This window comes from Cryptococcus neoformans, chromosome 11, assembly GCF_000149385.1.
Source record: "Cryptococcus neoformans var. neoformans B-3501A chromosome 11, whole genome shotgun sequence".
Taxonomy (NCBI): Eukaryota; Fungi; Basidiomycota; class Tremellomycetes; order Tremellales; family Cryptococcaceae; genus Cryptococcus; species Cryptococcus deneoformans.
Genome location: NC_009187.1, coordinates 1028853 through 1047929, shown reverse-complemented (window position 1 = coordinate 1047929; position 19077 = coordinate 1028853). Strand labels below are relative to the sequence as shown.

Below are 19077 nucleotides of genomic sequence, written 5' to 3'. Positions count from 1 at the left end.
GATTATCTCCCGAAAATGAGGGAAATGGGTTTGTAGATGGATAATTAATGAGCACACCGATCCGGGACGGAATTGATTCTGGGCACCTGTCCCAAAAACTCAGATTCCCCCTTCTTCGCGCTTCTGTCGACTTAATTCGTTTCTCTCCACCTTTGTTTGCTCCTCCTCAACTTGGCCTTTGAAACCATCCATCGTCCCTTTCCCGTCAGACTGTACTAGGATCCATCCGTCCTTTTCCAATCCTACCTCGACAGATTCGCCCGAAGCAACACACTCGCAATTAAAGGACGCAAGATGGCACACAACCCCCGTGTCTTCTTTGACTTCGCAGTCGCCGGCCAGCCTCTAGGACGTGTCGTTGTAAGTTCTCAACGTCAAAGACTGTTGCAAGGGGGTTTCAGGAACTGACGCCTTTTTAATGCAGTTTGAACTTTACGCCAATGTGTAAGCCTTCTGTCTCCTCATCGCTCTTCTTCGAAGCTTGGACATCTGATATCCCGTCTTTTTTCTTGCATCTTGCCCAAATATAACCAACAGTGTACCCAAAACAGCCGAAAAGTACGCTACTCTCCTATCTCCCTTACTTTTTTCCCCAACCACTAACCCCATTTACTCAAGTTTCCGAGCTCTTTGCACCGGCGAAAAAGGCATTTCCCCCATCTCCTCCCTTCCTCTTCACTACAAAAACTCCATCGTCCACCGTGTCATCGAAGGGTTTATGATCCAAGGTGGAGATTTCACCAAGAAGACTGGAGCGGGTGGGGAGAGTATCTATGGGGCACCGTTTGAGGATGAAAGGTTGAATGGAGAGGGGTGCGAAGTTGATACGAAGGGGTGAGTCCAGTTTTACTCCGTGTGGGGTGGAGCATGGAAAGATGAAAGGGTGAAAGAGAAAGTGTGGAAAAGGGAAAAGAACGACATAAGGTTGAGAAGCTGATGCTGGATGTGGCGGGGTTTTAGATTACTGGTGATGGCCAACAGAGGACCAAACACGAATGGTTCACAATACTTTATCACTCTCGCTGCTGCTCCCCACCTTACGGGTAAACACGTGTATGTCTCCTCCTTTTATTCATCTTTAAACGTATGACAAGCTTATGCTAATATTTTTTGGGCCTCGTCCTCTGTTCTCCCATATAGCGTCTTTGGCCGCGTCGTTTTCGGTATGGAACATGTCGAAACCATTGGTCAACTGCCAACGGACGAGAAGGATAGACCGCTTTCGACGGTAATGATTACCCATTGTGGAGAACTCGAACTTCGTCGGCCACCACCCAAATCAAGAGCTCGATCTGCATCCATTTCATCTTCATTTTCCAGTCGATCCCGCTCTCTTTCCCGTTCCCCTTCCCCTTCCCGCAGCCGTTCTCGTGATCGCTCAGTATCTATAAAAAGGAGATCTCGATCCAGGAAGTACAGCGACTCCGGTTCTGAAAGCGATTACGATTCTGATGATTCCCGTGAGCGTCGTCGACGTCGAAAAGACCGCAAACGCTCCAAGCACGCCAAACACTCCTCCAAATCAAAATCAAAATCACGCCGCCGCAGCAGTAAGAGCGACAGAGAAGAAACGTTATCCGAACTAGATGCGCGTCTCGAAAGGGAAGAAAAAGAAAGACTTGAGAAAGAACGTTTGGAAAAGCTTGCCGAGATGAAGCGGAAGATTGAGGAAGAGAAACAACGAGTGAAGGATGCTGGCGGGGTTGTGTATAAAGGTGAGCCCTTTTTTTCTTTTTCTCATCTCTTGTCGTATACCCTCTTCTCGGCTCCTTCCTCCCCTCCGCCCGGCACCAAAAAGTCAAAAAGCAACAGAAAGCTAACGTGTTAATTCGTGGGATAATAGGTCGAGGAGCAATGAAATATCTCGATCCAGAAACTATCAACCGCCAACAGTTGCCTCAGAATTTCAGTATCCGAGGTGGGAGAGGGCGAGGGGACCTTCCACCTCCGAGGGGAGGATCGTTCCGCGATCGCGATCAAGAGCGGTATGGCGATCGGGACAGAGGTCAGGACAGGCGAGATAGACGTGAGCAAAGCGATAGAGGCGACCGCGAACGCGACCGAGGCTACCCCTCCTCCCGTTCCCACTCCGACCCTTACTCTGGCAGAACCGGAGACCCCCTTGATCGGTACCCCCGAACAACCCGGCGAGAGAATGGACAAGACAGGCGCACTAAATTGGATCGAGATATGGATCAATGGCAACATGATCGGTCGCAGGGTTCGGATGTCCGTGGGGAAGGGGACAAGTTTAAGCGTGGGGCACGGAACGAACTGGAGCGCGATCGCGAGGGGAAGCAGGAAGAGAGGAAAGAAGAAGGAGAAATGACCCCTGAAGATGAAATGGAGAGAGCAGGCAAAATAGAAAGGGAGGACAGAGGGGAGAGAGCGATGTCGGAGGGAAGCGATATGGTCATGGATAAGGACGATTAAGGAAAGTCGGTTGATTGGCACGTGATTGGGCGTAAAATGTGGATATGCATAGGTGGATAGGACTATCTGGCGTTTGATGATGATCGTGGCTTTTTGAACGGAGTCGTACATACTCTGCATCGATATTCGACATGCTACGACGCAATCGTATATGTGCGTACTCACCACAAATACCGGAATTCCGAAAAGGTTGGACCGACAGCTGATCTCCGATTGTTTCTGTTCGAACCTGCCGGTGCTCCGCTCGTTCACCTAAACAGCTGACCAATTTCTCCTTTCGACAATCGGATTGACAGAACAGAGGACGTCACCACGCTTTGCCTCAACTGGTGCTATCGCCCTTTTATGCGAGGATACAAGTCCAGTGCTCACCAACCTTTGGGAGATAGATGTTGGTCTGTGAAACGAGATGATACTGGAAAGAGTGGAAGTAGTGCGGAGATATCCGGTGGGCTTTATCGATCGCTTCCTCTTCGTGGAGTAACTCTTGCGGTACAGCAATCAGCTTTTTATATAGGTGATGTATCCGCGCTGTTATGTCCTATCATATGCTCCTTCTATTCCCCCCCCCTCTTCCCCCACCCTCCCCCAAGAGCACCTAGCCGTGTCAGATAAACCACACGCTAGCCGTCGCCGTGCCTATGAGCGGCGGTCTCCACCTTGATAGATCTACTTGATCTAGCACCAAACTCTGTCCACCGATGAATGCCGATCGTCTCATTTTGCTCTGTTCCCCCACTTTCTCATCCGATACTTTCGGCTTCCAACGAGCAGCGGTCGGTCGGTGAGCGGAAACTGTACTCTTATCCAGACATCCAACGTCTCATGACACATAGCTTGCGTCTCACAGATTATAGATACCCTGCTCGGCTCTCGGCTTTCTCCGTCCATATATCCATCCCACTGGAGAAGAGATAAAGACCCCTTGAACATGGGTTCATTCCCCCCACCCACCGCAAGCTCGTCAAGAGTGACCCTTGATAGCCATCCCAACGACCGTCAGCCCCTTCTTTCGTCCTCTTTATCCTCTCATTCAGCCCATCAACCCCTCGTCTCACATTATCGCTCGATATCTCCAGCGTCAAACCCAGATCCGAATCCAAGTGCGATCAGAGATATGGTATCCACAATGCTAGGGTTCGCCCCTCAGGATGTTCCCGAGTCTTCTGTCAAGGATGTAGCTGTCATCGATCCCACCGCATCAGTGTATGTCGACCCTCAAACAGGAGCGCTGATCGAGGAGAAAAGTAAAGCAGAGAGATGGTTCGTCGCGAGACTTGACGCGGTGTTGCTCCTTTTCGTTTGTATTTCTCAGGTTATCAAGTACCTCGACCAGCAGAGTGAGTCTTCTTTTCCTCCCCTTGCTTTCCTTCCTGTAGCATGGGTAAGATCGGGGCGAATCAAAAGGGAGTCCGCTAATACAGATTTTGGGATAAAGATATATCTGCTGCATACGTATCTGGTATGAAAGAAGGTGCGCTCGAATCTAGCTTCCCTTTCCTCTCCAAAACCCCCACTAATGACATCTCGCTTGCTCATGTAGAACTGAACCTTTACGGAAATCAGTACAACTATTTCACCACGTAAGCCCATTCTCCCACTTTTGGTCTGCCTTCCTTTCCATGCTCATCATTGTTCCATCTATACAGTTACTTCAACGTCGGCTACGCCATCTTTCTGATCCCTTCCCAAATCATCATCACCCGCGTTCGCCCCTCGTTATGGTTACCAGCTCTCGAAGCTTGCTGGGGTGTTTTGACAATTGCGACGTACAAGGTGACAAACTATAAGCAAGTGTATGTCTTCATTGTTTCTTTCATTTTCTTCTTTTCTTATTTCCTCCTTTTCTTCTTTCTGCTTCTTATTTTGCAAAATATGGTGTATGATGTACCATGTACCATTGTGGTGTGGCGTGATGTGTACGTGGCGGAAAGCTAACAAATGGCTTATAGTTATGCACTCCGCGCTTTCGTAAGACACCCCCTACCCTCCATCTGGGGGTTGAAAGATGAACCCAAGTTGACCAGCCTCTTCTCTTCGCCTGCAATAGACAGGAGCCTTTGAAGCATCATGCTACCCCGGTGCAATCATGCTCCTCATGTCTTGGGTAAGTTTTCGTTTTCCTCCATTCCCTACCCTAGTCGTCATGTTTTCATTCCCATCAGAAAATTGCTGATGGAAAAATTAGTATACTCCTCGAGAACTAGCACTTCGGATTGGTTTCTACCATAGTTGTCAATCCAGTACGTCCATTCCCCTCATCAGAAAAAGATAATAAAGAAGAATCAGACTATGGAGGCTGACGAACACTTGCGCGATTACAGTCGGCAGCATGTTAGCAGGCGCATTGCAAGCTGCGATATACAATAGCATGGATGGGCGGAATGGCATTAGTGGGTGGCGTTGGATGTTTGTCAGTTCCCTCCTTCCTCTCTTGCCTCATCAGCTCTCCCCTCCTCCCTTTCCACTTCTCGCTGATAGCTGAGACCTTGACATCACAGATTATCGACGGAATTGTCACTCTCCTCGTAAGCTTTGCAGGGCTCATACTGATCCCCGATTTCCCTTCGAAACCAAAGTACGTCTTTCGTTGCCTCTGTACCGTCTTCCTTCTGCTCATCGGCTCTTACTGATCCTCCCCACAGTCCCTGGTCATTCTATCTCCGCCCATCCCATATCTCCATTGCCCGCTCTCGGGCCGCCCAATTCCATCGTGCCGATAACAAGAAATTCACGTTCTCATCTGTGAAGAAAGCCGTGACAGGGCCGCTGTTTTACTGCTTTGTGGTACTTTATGTGGCTACTGTCCTGGGCCAGGGGGGATATAATTGTACGTCTCTCTTCGTTCGGTTTCTTTTCTCCTCACACACCCCTCTTTCTCCAGTTGAATATATATAGATGCTAATTGTCATATACTTGACCGCACATTACAGATTTCAATCTCTGGCTCAAAAGTCTCACAAACCCAGATGGTACACCCCGATGGTCCGTAGCGCAGATCAATGCAATCCCTATCGGAGGTAGCGCCATTGCCGGTATGTCTCTACCTCCTTTTCTCCCCTTCCCTTTTCTTTTATCACCGTCTTCCTTGTTTTCTAGAGCCTTTTTACGGTCAAGCTGAGCTCACACTGTCCACAGTGGCAATGATCTGGGTATGGGGCTTCATCTCCGACTATTTCCAAACCCGCTGGATACCTGTCATCATCCAAGCCGGTATCGGTCTCATCCCAGGGATTATCATGAGTATCTGGAACGTGTCGGATAATGCCAAGTACTTTAGCTGTGAGTCTCTGTCCTTGCCTCCCCCTTCCCTTTGCCCAATATAGTATTACAATATCAAGGGGAAATTGAGCCTATTACCTGAACTTGAGACAAGAAGCTAACATTCATCATTTACTTTACAGACTTTACATGCTACCTTTCCCTCGCTACGGCTCCTCCCATCTTCGCGTGGCTTTCTGACCTGAACCCATTCGACGCCGAACAACGCGCATTTACACTTGGTTTTGCGATTGCGTTTTATTACGCTTGTGGGGCGTGGTCCGGGCCGCTCATTTGGCCGGCGTCGGAGGCACCTGTACGTTCTCATCGTTCTTCCCACTTCTTTTGCCATCTTTCGGTCTTTGTACTTTTCCTCCCCCTTCCATTTGTCCGGTTCTCGCCCCTTTCCCCTTTTTTTTCTTCATAATGAGATTGGACACGCGCTGATAGTATCAACTTTAGCACTATCGTCATGGATGGCAAGTCACAATTGCAATGTGGTGTTTGGTAATCATCATGGCTTGTTCCCTGAGAATAGTAGAGCTCAAATTCATTCGGTACGTTCCATGCCCTCTAACATCAACTTACCCCATTCTCGATCGGATAATATATATGGCAATGCTAATTTCTCCTTTCATCGTTTCTGTTCTGTCCCGCTTTCCTCCTCCTTTGACTTACCCTCCACCAGACCGCAGAACGTTCGAAAGGCGGTGGACGCTGAGAATGCAGAGAGAATCAGGCAAGAGGAAGAAGATGAAGATGATAAGAAAGACACTACGGTGGGAAGGATCATCTCTGTTGTTAGCCATGCGTGAGCATGAACTGGAGCTTCAGTAAAAAATTTAACGTTGTTACGATGGGTATAACCTTGTTGGAGAATGTTTCGTAAGATTTGAATCAAAGTTGTCATAATATAACAAAGGTCTATAGTTGTTCAATATGAATTAGGGAAATTATCGTACTTCTGGCATTGTGGTCCGTACAAAGTCATATAACTTGCACCTTGACAACGGGCCAAGTCGACAAGGAGGACCGACATAAGCTGCTATCCTTCCAATATATACATCTCGAAAGACGTCTGTCTATCATCTAACGAGTTATTGAAACACTTTTATCACGAATCATTGCGGCTTCATAACATCGATAGTAACTAAAGATAGACAGATGCATTTTCCCTCATAGATATACAACGGTGTAGTGGCGCAAACGGCAATAGCCATCAAACAAAACCACATCTAACATCCACATTCCCTCTCGCATGTCTCGCCAGTCACATCATTTTCTCCCTGCAGTGATTTACACGCCGTCAGCCACGGACCAAAACGCGGAATGCTACTCAAACTCACCCAATTCAGCCTCTTCTTGGCAAGCAATGCCACCCAAGTGAGCGCTAATAGTACTGGTACCTCTACAAGCGGGCCTATTGTCGCCGCGAGAGCTTGATCCGACGAGACACCATAGACGGCAATAGCCACAGCGATCGCAAGCTCGAAACTGTATTAAAAGAAAATAGGAAGTGAAAAAGAAAATGAAAAGAGCGCACATAAGCAGGTCAGCTGACACAAGATCTTGAAAGTAGAAGTGGGGAATTGAAGAGAGACAGACGTAGATAGGAGTAGAAAAGAGGTTGAACTTACTTGTTTGATCCAGCAGTGAAAGCTTGAACAACAGCCATTTCATATCCCCATTTTCTCCCACCTCCCTTCTTTTGACTCAACAGCCAGATTAAAGCGAAAGATGATGTCCACATGAGGGCGAAATAAAGTATCATAGGAACAAAGGTGCGAAATGTTGGGCCAAGGTTGTGAATGATACGGTGGGATTGCTCGGCGAAGATGATAATGACGCTGAGTACCAAAAGTCATTACAGCCTCCAGACTCTAATTGTGGAGATTCGAATGAAAGACTCACGTGTATAAAAGAGCGACGAGTGAGATCATTCCAAAGTACGTCAAGAAACTGTCAAACCTCTTCTTCCCTAGTACCAATAACCCTCCAAATCTTGTTAAGACCCCTGCACCCAGTGGAATCCCCAGATAGATGAGTACAGCGATAGCAGTCTCTCCGTAGCTTAATGAAATGGCATTTTCGGATCGGGAAATTATGTTAATGAAAAAGACAGACATGGGGGAGTAAAGAATGATTTGAAGGATGGAATTAATGATGACTAGGATAGCACAATAGTCTTCGTCACCGTGTGCCAGGCGGTTCCAGATCATGACCTAGATGTTGTGATAGAAGGTCAGATATTGGCATACATGAACAATGACCCATTCGAACATACCATGGCAATACAACGAGCTAGCCCAACAAGAATGATACCTTCACGATAAGTTGGAAGATCTGGGAGCGTCGCCCAAGCAATCCCCAACATGATCTGATTCCGCAAATCAGACATTTTGACTCTGTTTCAAAGAGAAAAGGTGACACATACGAACGGTCCGACAATCCAATTTAGGAAAAGTGACATCCCAATTTGTCGGTAGATGTGAGAACTTTGAAGCAAACTTGGTAGGCGCTCGTATTGGACTTTGGTTAGGATCGGCCACATCATGCAGAGGAGTCCTACTAGCACAGCTACGAAGGTTAGAGGGTCAGTCAAGTTCAACACTCTTGGCTAAGAAAAAAGAAAACAGAACTGACGAACAGATACCCCTTTGAGGTTGGCGCCAGTCAAGATCAACTCAACATTGGGGGCAAATTCCCCTGATCCGAACCAAATGAACACAGTTCTACACATATATGACAGGCCATGATGTTGCTCACCTATAATAACGCCTATAATCATAGCTGCCAGTACCCAAAGTGCCAAAAAGCGGTCCAAGAAGCTCAGCGACTTGACAATATACATACCGCCTGTCGATCAAGATCAGCATCTACAGCCGTCAGTCGTTTTTACAATGACTAACCTTCTAAATCAACATCACCGACTTCCCTTCTATCAGTATGTATACTCGAAGAATTGAGCGCCGGAATTGTTTCATAATTCTCTTTGAAACATTGACAGTCGCCTTTGCAAATCATGGGTGGATGGACTAAAGGCGTTTTTTCATGTGGACTGCCACCGGCCGCCGAGGAAAGAGAGTCGAGCGGGTGACATTGAACCATGTTGATAAATCTGTTGATAGATTCTGCAGTACTCAATGTGCAGTGGATGAAAAGGAATGGCTCAAAGAGATTATTAACACAGGAGGCAGGCAAGACCCAGATTCCCCCCAGATTAGCTGCCTCAGGGCCTGTCCGGCAACTTTTTACAATTTACACGTTTATTAGTACGTTTCAAATATGGATTTCTTATTTTTCATGGCTAATTCTAATTCTAATTTTTTTTCCAATTTTGATTCCGTTTCCTAGTTTTGGCTGAGAAAAAACTAGCAAGCGCCAAAAAACAAGAAACCCACGATTTGCACCGTTCTAGTTCTTCTTTCCTATTCTAATCCTAGTTTTTCGGGAAAAATGCAAATAAATTCATGCCTCAAATATTCATGTCTGCATGTTGAGGTCTTACGTCATGTTCGACAAGATATCGACAACGGACACATCATTTCTTCCCACAAAAAGCACAACTTTGCAAGTCCGCAAAATGGATAAATATGAACCCCTTGCCACCCCATTCCACACTCATACCCCTGTCAATCAAACCTTGCTAAGTACTGAGAGAAACTTCTTGCATGTAGTCAACTTGAACATCCAGGAAGCGAAGGAGGCAACATGACCCATCGTACCAGGCGAGGACCAGGCCAGAAGCAGCTGAATAAGATCTGACGCTTCAAATTTGAGTCGGGATGTATCGCTGGGCATTTGCAGGGAATGGCGACTGCTGGAGGTACTGAAGATACCATTGGATGGTAAAATACGTGAGCAAGGAAAGATGAACTATCGTGACTTAGTTGCGACGCGACGCGATGAAGGTGTGCAAGATTCTTAATTATCTTAATTATTATGATGATGAATGATAACGGCGACGACCGCAAATCAGAGGAATTAGCAGCTCGAAAATTAGCAACTGCCACCCAAAATCATGCGTTCAAATATAATTCCTGTTTCAAGCGAAAATTAGAAGCGTCGGCGACGTCCGATTTTCAACTAGAATTAGCAACAGAAAACTAGAAAATCCATATTTGAAACGTACTATTTTGACAGGTTTGAAACGCGGGAAGATTTCATTTGCATGTTTGTCGAAATGTTGGAAGATCAGCCGGACAGGGATGACGAGTTTACTGGGAGACAGGCTGCTCTTTTTATGTTGTATGGAAAAGGAGGGGTGCTGGCAGGCTGGTCAGGTGATACACGTGGCTTCCACGTGGTAAATGGCCATAATCACGTGGCAATTGAATGATTCCACGTGGCTTGCCAGCGAAAAGAAACAAGAGACATCAGGAATTGGCATATAGAGATTGCCCAATTGCTTTTGTAGGCCTGTTACACCTACTGCATGTATCTTTTTCTTTGACGACATTGTGGATTGGGGAAATGTGGAGTACCGTGCATAAATATAATGCTATAAATAGGTAAACATGATGGCCAAAACACCGCACTATGTTCACTCCTTCATCATCGCCGCCCCCTTCTTGGTATACTTCCTCCTCCGTTTCCCTTCCACAGTCTCCACCGTTCTACTCTCCCCCTCATCGCTAGACCCAGAAAGCACAGAGGCCGCCCTTTTCTTCCCCTTGGTCATCACCTTCATCCTGACCAGCTCCTCCCTCCCTATTCGGTACTTCGCAGGCATTGGTGTACCAACGTGAGCGTACTCGTAATGGTACCTCATGTTGTACTTCCAATGTACCTGTTCGCAACCGACCTCTTTGCAGCGTACAGGTGCATTGCTGCATTCTTTTGATTTCAAGGCACTCAGCTGTTGAAACGACTGGAAACTTGGACAATCGGAAGACGCTTGAGGGGTTTTCCCGCTCCTGGAGGCCTTAAGGAGGAGGGTGCAGTCTTCTCGACCGCAAAAACCACAAGGATAGTGCTTCCCGACCTGATAATCACAGATCAGCTTGGTTAATTCCACAAAATTATGTATGATCTACCGGTTTCTGGGCCTTTGGGATGCCCGTCTGGTAGTGGTAGGCAAGGATGTGGGCACCAACATGCGCGCGCAGTTTTTGGGGTGTGGTCTCAGCATTACACTGGATAAAGTTCATCAGATCAGGATATGTTGGATTGTAAGGCAAAAGAGGAAGTTGTACTCACCTGATAGCACAGAACGTCTAGCTTAGCGACAATCTCCTCTCTTGCACGCGCACTTTCGAGCAAAAGACGCCCTATAACCCGGGGTTAGCATGCAATTGACATGGTGAACAGTGATTATATGACTAGCGCACCATCTTCTGACGAATACGGGAACCGTTCCTTGATGACCTGTGAGACAGTGCTGGACGTTCTCTTATTACCGTTCTCCTTGTCATCCTCCTTGCAATGGCCGCGAAACAGGACGTCGATTAAGACAGCCAGCTCCTCAACAGGATACTCCCAGACCAGACTCATCGATACAGATCTTTCCTGCTGAACTTGCCCGGCAGTATCCCCATCGCAAGCGTCCAGTTCACCAGAGACATTGGGGAAAAGGCGATGGTTGACTGGTTCACATGCCTTGCCAGGGACCTGAATGACACAATTAGTACGTGCCTTCAGTCTGACATCTCTCCCTAGGCTTACAAACTTTCCGGACCATTGTATTACCTCTGCATGGTCAATAGGGCTCTGTGAGTGCTTGACAAGCATAATCTGACCCTCGACATTGAACTTTGACAGGTCACTCGGGCTGATAGAAATGTATCGAGTCTTGTCGGTATCGTCTCGTGGAAGAAGTTGGGCCACATACAGCAAGGCTAGAGTGACATGCTCAGGCATGCCTTCTCCAGTGCGCAGAAGAGTAGCCACAACATCACCACCAAAAAGCAGAGGTTTTACCTTGTCTTGTGGATCATTGATGACAAATGATGTACGTTGGGCTTCAGTGTAACCACGAACGCGTCGCAAACGATCATTGGATTTGTTCGTTGTGTTGGTGCGGGTCGCAGAAATGGTTATTACCAAGGCTTGCCACCATGAAACATTTCGGTGCTGCTCCGCGCCGGCCTGCTTCAGATTTAAAGTGGTGGGACCAGACTCGTGCGAGTGGTGGGGGGGTTGATGTCACCCACTCAGGAATTGCCTGCCTCTTGGATTCACGGGACATGGTCGAAGAAGAATTAAACCTAGAAGAGAGATCACGACAGGTAGCCAACGAAGGATCGAGTGAAGGAGGGTGGAGGTGTGGAGGCTCGCTCAAAAGTGGCGGCGGAGACCGCAATTTTCTTTAGTATTACTCGTACAACAGATCATACTCCTCTGAATCGACTGTGACGTGACACGCTACAATGCCATGGGAATTTCAACGGACTCTAGTAATAAGCAAACTCGTTTGTCGTATCTTTTTATGCCGGCGGTTGAAAAAAAAAACCGCTTCACGACGATAGCCTGCCAAAGCAAATTTCGGCGAAAAACAACCCGAAATGCGGGAATAGTTGCCGGTCAAACTATTTAAGGTTTTTTGTCCGATTCGGTAGAGCAGTGACTCCCGGTTGCCTATTGGCTACGTAACACAACCACCACATCCTCCCCGCCGGTTATCCAGTACGCTATTAGCAACTGCCGATGTTATGATGACGATTTCAGATGTTAGCTCCGAGGGTTAGCTTATTTTTGTTCTTTCGCTACTCTTATTCGGAGGTCACATGCCGCTTCCCACTTGTCCTTTCTACACGGCCCCGGCTAGGTTACCATTGAAGGGATGATCCATGGGGATTTCTTCTACCCCGTGACCTGCCAGCTTCCCACACCGCACAACTGACAACTGTGCCTGAGGCTGCTTGTCGCATCGCCATCTTCGTCGTATGCCGTAGGCACGTCATACATATATGTTCCTGTTCTCGTCCACTAGCGCTCACTCTTGTTCCTCTTGAGTTATCCGTCCATCCCCGCAGCTCTTCGGCTCAGTTTTCTATTTGCAAGTTGTAGCTCACTCCCGGTAGACATTCCAGCATTGGGAAGCCAAGACCCCTCAATCCGCAGATATCAATGGTCATGTTCGATTTACCCGTTAAGCAGCCCTTGTGCCGACATCGGGCCGATTCATAAATCAGTTTGGGGGAAGCAGGTATATAAAGGCTCGCTCACGACTATGCCCTTTCGACAACGACAGCCGTCCTCTTGTGAACATACTATCACACAACTGCACGACAAGAGGAAGAGAAGACTACTTCTGAAGCGTGCCCACGACATCGATCATGTTCCGCTCCCTCGTCCCCGTCACCATCGCCGGTCTGGCATATGTCCTTCAGAGTCTAGCTCAGTCCACAACGTCAAGTGCTGCCTCTGTCCCTACTGGAGTCCCCATCGATGGAGACTACTCTGGGCCTTACCGCCCCAGGGTTCATTTCTCACCCCCAAAAGTAAGTGAGACTTTATTTCCCCCCTTTCTCGCTGCTGACAATCTACGCTGCGTAGGGATTTATGAATGATCCGAACGGTCTGCACAAGGATGGCAACGGAACTTGGCATCTGTACTACCAGTGTATGTCACTTCTGCTGTCGACAGAATCAACTGCTAATGACTATCTCAGATAACCCAACTGATATCGTGGCCGGGAATCAACACTGGGGCCATGCCACCTCTCCCGACCTCTATCATTGGACCAACCAGCCTATCGCCCTCTTCCCTCCCAATTCTTCCTCGGGAGTCTTTTCCGGTTCGGCTGTCATTGATACCAATAATACCTCTGGTTTCTTCCCTGATCAGGACAATGGCGTTGTAGCCATTTACACCCTCAATACCCCAACTGCCCAGGTCCAGCAGATTGCCTACTCTAAAGATGGTGGCTATTCCTTCGAAGAGTATGAAGGTAACCCTGTCTTGGATGTCGGATTGACTCAGTTCCGAGATCCCAAAGTTATCTGGTACGAGGACCATTGGGTGATGGTCGTCGCTTTCCCTGTAGACTACGTTATTGGCGTCTACACCTCTCCGGACCTCAAATCATGGACACACGCCTCCAACATCACCCACGTCGGTTTCCTTGGCCTTCAATACGAATGCCCTAACATGGTGTCCATCCCAATCGCCAACTCCTCTGATTCCTCTTGGGTACTCACTATCTCCATTAATCCTGGTTCACCACTTGGCGGGTCTATCACGCAGTATTTCCCCGGAGAGTTCAACGGTACCCACTTTACTCCCTATGATTCTGCTGCGAGACTCACAAACTTTGGGAAGGACGACTATGCCGGTCAGTTCTTCTATGATGAGCCTGTCAGTATTGGATGGGCATCCAACTGGCAGTATACAAACTTTGTACCGACAGGCGAAGAAGGTTGGAGGAGTGCGATGACATTGCCGAGGAAGAATTACTTTACAAACATCACTGCAGCCGGATGGGATCTCGTTCAAGAAGTGTACGACCTTTCTCCCGTCCTTGGGGATCAACTTGATACCCAACAACTCGTCAACAAGTCCTCCACTGCTACTATCACTGAGGCCGCATACATCGACGTCAACTTTACCATCCCTGATGATGCCTCTTTCGCGGAATATGCGTCGCTCAACTTCACCGTTTCTACGAACAGCTCAGGCGAGACGGTGAAAGGGGGTTACTTTTTTGCGGAACCTTATTCCATCGCCGCATGGCTTGATAGGAGAGACACAAAGGCGTTCGAAAGTCCTTTTTTCACCGACAAGTTCTCGGTAGCTCCAGTATGTTCTACTGTCCTCCCATGTGTTTTTCCAGTGCTAATCTTTTCCTCTTTCCCTTGCTTCCCTCTTAACATTTATTTCCGTTATTCATCCGCTGTGCGAAACCAGGCTCAACAAGCAAAAAGACTCCAAGTCATCATCGATCGCAGCCTAATCGAGATCTACATTGATAATGGTGCATTGGTGGGCACCATGGTTGCTTTTCCAGAGGAGCCATTCACAAAACTTGAGGTTACGACGGCCGGTTTGCCGGATGGTATGGAGGTAGAGGTGGGGGTTTGGGATTTGAAAGATAGTTGGACATCATGAGAGGTGAGAGTAGTATAGTTAAAATTGATTCAAAAAAGGTAGGAATCCTAGGTTAAAGGTTCATATAATATATTTGCAAGTTGTTGGGCGGAAGCATGCAAGGAACATGAAGATCGATCGTCTGTTCATCTACCAAATCACGCGTGGGAATGAGTGAAAATCTCCAGAGATATTGGAAATATGCAAAAGATATACCATATGAAAAACATTTCGCTGGTAATTCATCAGTGCCGAAGGCGCGCCATTATAAAGTATCCCGGAGGCCACTCAAACTAAGAACAAGAACCAACAGACAATTCATTCTTTTTTCGTTTGTACAATACACTTCCTTCTTACGACATTACACTTTGACTGCGATCAACCCTTATTCGCTAGTACCAACGGATGCAACCTGTTGCTTGTTCTCTCCTCCGAACCCAAGCTTGCTCGCAATACCCTCAGTCTTGGGACCATAAGGCCACTTCCACTTCCTGACGTCCTCCGGGTCAATACCATGCTCAAAGGCCCAGTCCCTCGCCTTAATCTGGGCATCATACAGCTTCTCCCTCGCCATAGAACCCTTGTTTTTGAGGTGGGGCAGACGATCAATAGCGTCCATCGCGAGACTGTATCGGTCGGTCTCATTACGAATAGCGAGCTCGAGAGGAGTGTCGATGTTACCTTTCTCCTTGTACCCTCGGACGTGGATGTTCTGAGAACCAGGGCGCTTATAAGTGAGTCGGTGGATGAGCCAGGGGTAAGAGTGGAAGTTGAAGATGATTGGAGTGTCTTCGGTGAAGTAAGAGACCCACTGACGATCAGTAAGACCGTGACTAATTAAGCAAGTCAGTACATGTTCAAGGGTCGGATCTCGTGAGATGAACCTACGGATGGTCCACGTGAGAGATAAGCTTGAAGAGGTCAACGACGTTAACAAAACGAATCTTGAGCTCTGGGAGGTACTCTTTGAGGAGAGCAGTGGCAGCAAGAGACTCCATAGTAGGGACATCACCGCAACAAGCCATAACGAGGTCAGGGTTCTCGTTGGGGTCACCCACACACGCCCATTCCCAAATACCAAGACCCTTGGTACAGTGCGCAACAGCAGCTTCCATGTCGAGATACTGCAAGTGATCCTGTTTGTCGGCAACGACAACGTTGACATAGTTTTTGCTGTCGAAGCAGTGATTCATGACAGAGAGAAGACAATTACCGTCGGGAGGGAGATAGATGCGGACGACCTCGGGGGACTTATTGGCGACGACGTCGAGGAAACCGGGGTCTTGGTGAGTAAAACCGTTATGGTCCTGACGCCAGACCGTGGCGGTAAGAAGAATGTTAAGGGAGGAGACTTTGACACGCCATTCGACTTCGAGACACTTTTCGATCCACTTGCAGTGTTGGTTAACCATAGAGTCGATGATGTGGATGAAGGGCTCGTAGGAATTCAGCTAGAAGGAGATGTCAGTCATGAGTTAAGGAAAAGTATAAAAGATAGCACTCACAAGACCATGTCGACCAGATAAGACATAACCCTCAAGCCATCCTTCAACTGTGTGCTCAGACAAGATCTCCATCACCCGACCCGCGTGAGCGAGGTTACCACCATCAGTGTCCTCGGGCAAGTACTCGCCCATCCAAACCTTCTTGCCTGCCTCATACACAGCAGCGAGTTTGTTGGACTCAGTCTCATCAGGGCCGAATAGACGGAAGTTGGTCTGGTTCTTCTTGATCACGTCCCTAACAAAGAGCGCCATGTTTGACATGCTGGGGGCAAGAGTCACACCAGGAGCGATGTCCTTGATGGCGTAGTCCTTGAAGTCGGGAAGATTCAATGCCTTGCGGACCAAACCGCCGTTAGACACAGGATTGGCAGACATACGGGCTTGACCTGCAGGAGGAAGAGCCTTGAGCTCAGGGATAAGTTTACCATCCTCAGTGAAGAGCTCTTCGGGCTTGTAAGATCGCATCCAGTCCTCGAGGAGCTTGAGGTGTTCAGAATTGGAAGCAACGTCGGCAAGGGGGATCTGGTGGGCACGCCAATAGCCTTCGAGGTGGTGGCCAGAGACGTTTCGAGGAGCAGTCCAACCCTTGGGGGATCGGAGAATTATCATAGGCCAACGAGGACGGAAAGCCTTGCCAGAGTCTCGAGCTTGCTTCTGGTAGGCCTTGATCTCAAGGACAGCCTTTTCGAGAGTAGCAGCCATAGCTTGGTGCATAGAGGGAAGGTCAGAGCCTTCGACAAAGTAGGGCTTCCAGCCATAGCCGATAAAGAGAGCTTCAATCTCTTCGTGGGAGATACGAGCAAGGACGGTGGGGTTGTTGATCTTATAACTAAGTCAAGAATGTCAGTTGTATACTAATCGAGAAAGGAAATTGTGGCCTACCCGTTGAGATGTAAGACAGGCAAAACAGCGCCATCGGTGATAGGATTCAAAAACTTAGTACTGTGCCAAGAAGCAGCCAGAGGGCCAGTCTCACTTTCACCATCACCGACCATAGTAAGAGTAATGAGGTTGGGATTGTCAAAGACCGTACCAAAGGCGTGGGAAATGGAGTAACCGAGTTCACCACCTTCGTGAAGAGATCCAGGAGTCTCGGGAGTAGCGTGAGAACCAACCCCGCCGGGGAATGAGAATTGCTTGAAGAAGCGTCGCATGCCTTCGACATTTTCGGTTATGTTGGGGTAGACTTCAGTGTAGACACCTTCGAGATAGGACTGAGAGAGGACAGCGGGGGCACCGTGACCTAAAGTGTCGTCAGATACCAGAAATTATAGAACAAAATGAAGGGACTCACCAGGACCAGAAACGAAAAGAGCATCCAAATCATACTTCTTAATGAGACGGTTCATGTGGATGTAGGTGAAAATCTGACCAGCGTCGGAACCCCAGTGACCCAAAAGACGAGCCTTGAGATGTTCCTTCTTGAGAGGCTCCTTGAGAAGTGGATTTTGACGGAGATAGAGCATACCAAGACAGAGGTAAAGGGAGGCCCGCATGTAGGCATCGATCTTCTTGAGCTCCTCCACTGTCAAGGGCTGGTCCTTGACAGTCGAGCGAGCCTGACCAAAAGAGGTGAGGGAGGATGTTTCTTCAGCCATGCTGAGAAGTTGTATTGAGTGAACTGGCTGTAAATGCAATAGTATGGGAACAGGTGGATTCTGGTGGAAGCGGTTAGTCTTATACAGCTGAATGCTGCTTCACGGGCGGAAGCTTGTGGGAACGACTTGGTCAGTGTCGGGCAGAATTGGAGCGATGCGGTCATACTTCCCTCGCAGATCCTACGGCACAAGCTGCGGAGAAGTTGATTCCGCCCTTTCTGGACCCTCCGATAACCGGTGGATAACCCTAATAAACCTTCAGGCACTTTCCCTTTTTGGTCATCTCTCCCTACTTTTTGAATCCGGCGTGTCAAAAAGATAAAGATAACCCACGGTTCCCGGCGCCGTCCGACGCTTCGTTATCTTAGTCCCTGTTCTTCCCGAGGGGTTCTAGGGTCTTTGTGCGAGCACGAGCGAAGACCGGAGAGGTAGATCTGCATAGTCGACTGATGTCGTAGAAAGGCATATTGAACGGGGTCAATTGAATGAAGCAGCTGCCCCACAACCGTGAAGGTGCATGCTGTTCAGAACAGCGCAACATGCAGGACCTTAAGCTTGTTCAAGCATCAAGCAATACCACGCAACAAGCAACATTACTGCATTGGCAAGGAAGAAAAATGATCTAAGAAGACATACGACAGCCGCAAAAGCTTCCCCTTTTTCCCGTCCCATGGCCTGAGTGATGACCAATAATGCAATGGCTCCATCCATCGGTTTATCCGTCCATCGGCAAAATTCGAAAGTCAAGAATCCAAATGTCGAGCATAGCAATGGCGGCCGTCGTCGTAGCCGTAAGGTCCCACAACATAGCAAAGGGGACGGAAAAGGGAAAAGTGAATGGAAAATGGTCGGCGACCACCAAATATTATATTACACCACCTATCTGCCTGCATTCGTTCAGCATGGCCAGCATACGCCGTGCTACCTACAGTGATACCGCCGTCTTTCGTACCAATGCTACTTAGGCCTTTGTTTAATCTATCCACGCATCCTCTTCGTCGATTCGGGCCCCTTCATTTCCCTTAACCTTTGCCGCATACGTAACACAAAACGCAAAACGCATACAAGGGCCAGCAAGGCAAATGCCGACGGCACGCAGCCCTCCTCGGTAAACCGCCGGCTACATCTTAAATAAATCGATCACCAACAACGTTCGTTCTGTTAATTACGAATTGCACTTCTTGTAGCGTACTAAACGCCGCCTTCTTAATACGTATATCGATCGATACCCTTAAAAGAACAGCCAGACACA

General features: G+C 48.1%; 6 protein-coding genes across 6 annotated transcripts; 3 read left to right on the top strand and 3 right to left on the bottom strand.

Moving 5' to 3' along the window:
• Window positions 1–294: 294 nt before the first annotated feature.
• On the top strand, window positions 295–2433 carry CNBK3410 (hypothetical protein; the record flags this gene model as incomplete). The annotated part of the gene is made up of 7 exons (XM_767544.1): window positions 295–360; window positions 425–444; window positions 538–558; window positions 619–834; window positions 961–1053; window positions 1141–1715; window positions 1844–2433. 7 exons carry the CDS (start codon window positions 295–297, stop codon window positions 2431–2433), a joined length of 1581 nt encoding a protein of 526 aa, XP_772637.1.
• A 931-nt stretch (window positions 2434–3364) lies between these two features.
• On the top strand, window positions 3365–6509 carry CNBK3400 (hypothetical protein; the record flags this gene model as incomplete). Its single annotated transcript, XM_767543.1, has 15 exons — window positions 3365–3773; window positions 3872–3907; window positions 3977–4016; window positions 4083–4229; window positions 4386–4404; window positions 4484–4540; window positions 4622–4676; window positions 4758–4846; window positions 4935–5011; window positions 5079–5263; window positions 5367–5468; window positions 5572–5715; window positions 5838–6010; window positions 6157–6251; window positions 6383–6509. 15 exons carry the CDS (start codon window positions 3365–3367, stop codon window positions 6507–6509), a joined length of 1755 nt encoding a protein of 584 aa, XP_772636.1.
• A 420-nt stretch (window positions 6510–6929) lies between these two features.
• Window positions 6930–8802, bottom strand: CNBK3390 (hypothetical protein; the record flags this gene model as incomplete). Its single annotated transcript, XM_767542.1, has 9 exons — window positions 6930–6980; window positions 7041–7188; window positions 7332–7541; window positions 7606–7916; window positions 7979–8071; window positions 8129–8271; window positions 8338–8400; window positions 8461–8550; window positions 8604–8802. The coding sequence occupies 9 exons, from the start codon at window positions 8800–8802 to the stop codon at window positions 6930–6932; spliced, it is 1308 nt and encodes a 435-aa protein (XP_772635.1).
• Window positions 8803–10237: 1435 nt separating this feature from the next.
• Window positions 10238–11553, bottom strand: CNBK3380 (hypothetical protein; the record flags this gene model as incomplete). The annotated part of the gene is made up of 5 exons (XM_767541.1): window positions 10238–10678; window positions 10731–10829; window positions 10894–10964; window positions 11025–11304; window positions 11359–11553. 5 exons carry the CDS (start codon window positions 11551–11553, stop codon window positions 10238–10240), a joined length of 1086 nt encoding a protein of 361 aa, XP_772634.1.
• A 1418-nt stretch (window positions 11554–12971) lies between these two features.
• Window positions 12972–14743, top strand: CNBK3370 (hypothetical protein; the record flags this gene model as incomplete). Its single annotated transcript, XM_767540.1, has 4 exons — window positions 12972–13136; window positions 13192–13258; window positions 13308–14434; window positions 14543–14743. 4 exons carry the CDS (start codon window positions 12972–12974, stop codon window positions 14741–14743), a joined length of 1560 nt encoding a protein of 519 aa, XP_772633.1.
• A 364-nt stretch (window positions 14744–15107) lies between these two features.
• Window positions 15108–17825, bottom strand: CNBK3360 (hypothetical protein; the record flags this gene model as incomplete). The annotated part of the gene is made up of 5 exons (XM_767539.1): window positions 15108–15555; window positions 15611–16173; window positions 16228–17056; window positions 17110–17470; window positions 17522–17825. 5 exons carry the CDS (start codon window positions 17823–17825, stop codon window positions 15108–15110), a joined length of 2505 nt encoding a protein of 834 aa, XP_772632.1.
• Between the last annotated feature and the right edge of the window lie 1252 nt (window positions 17826–19077).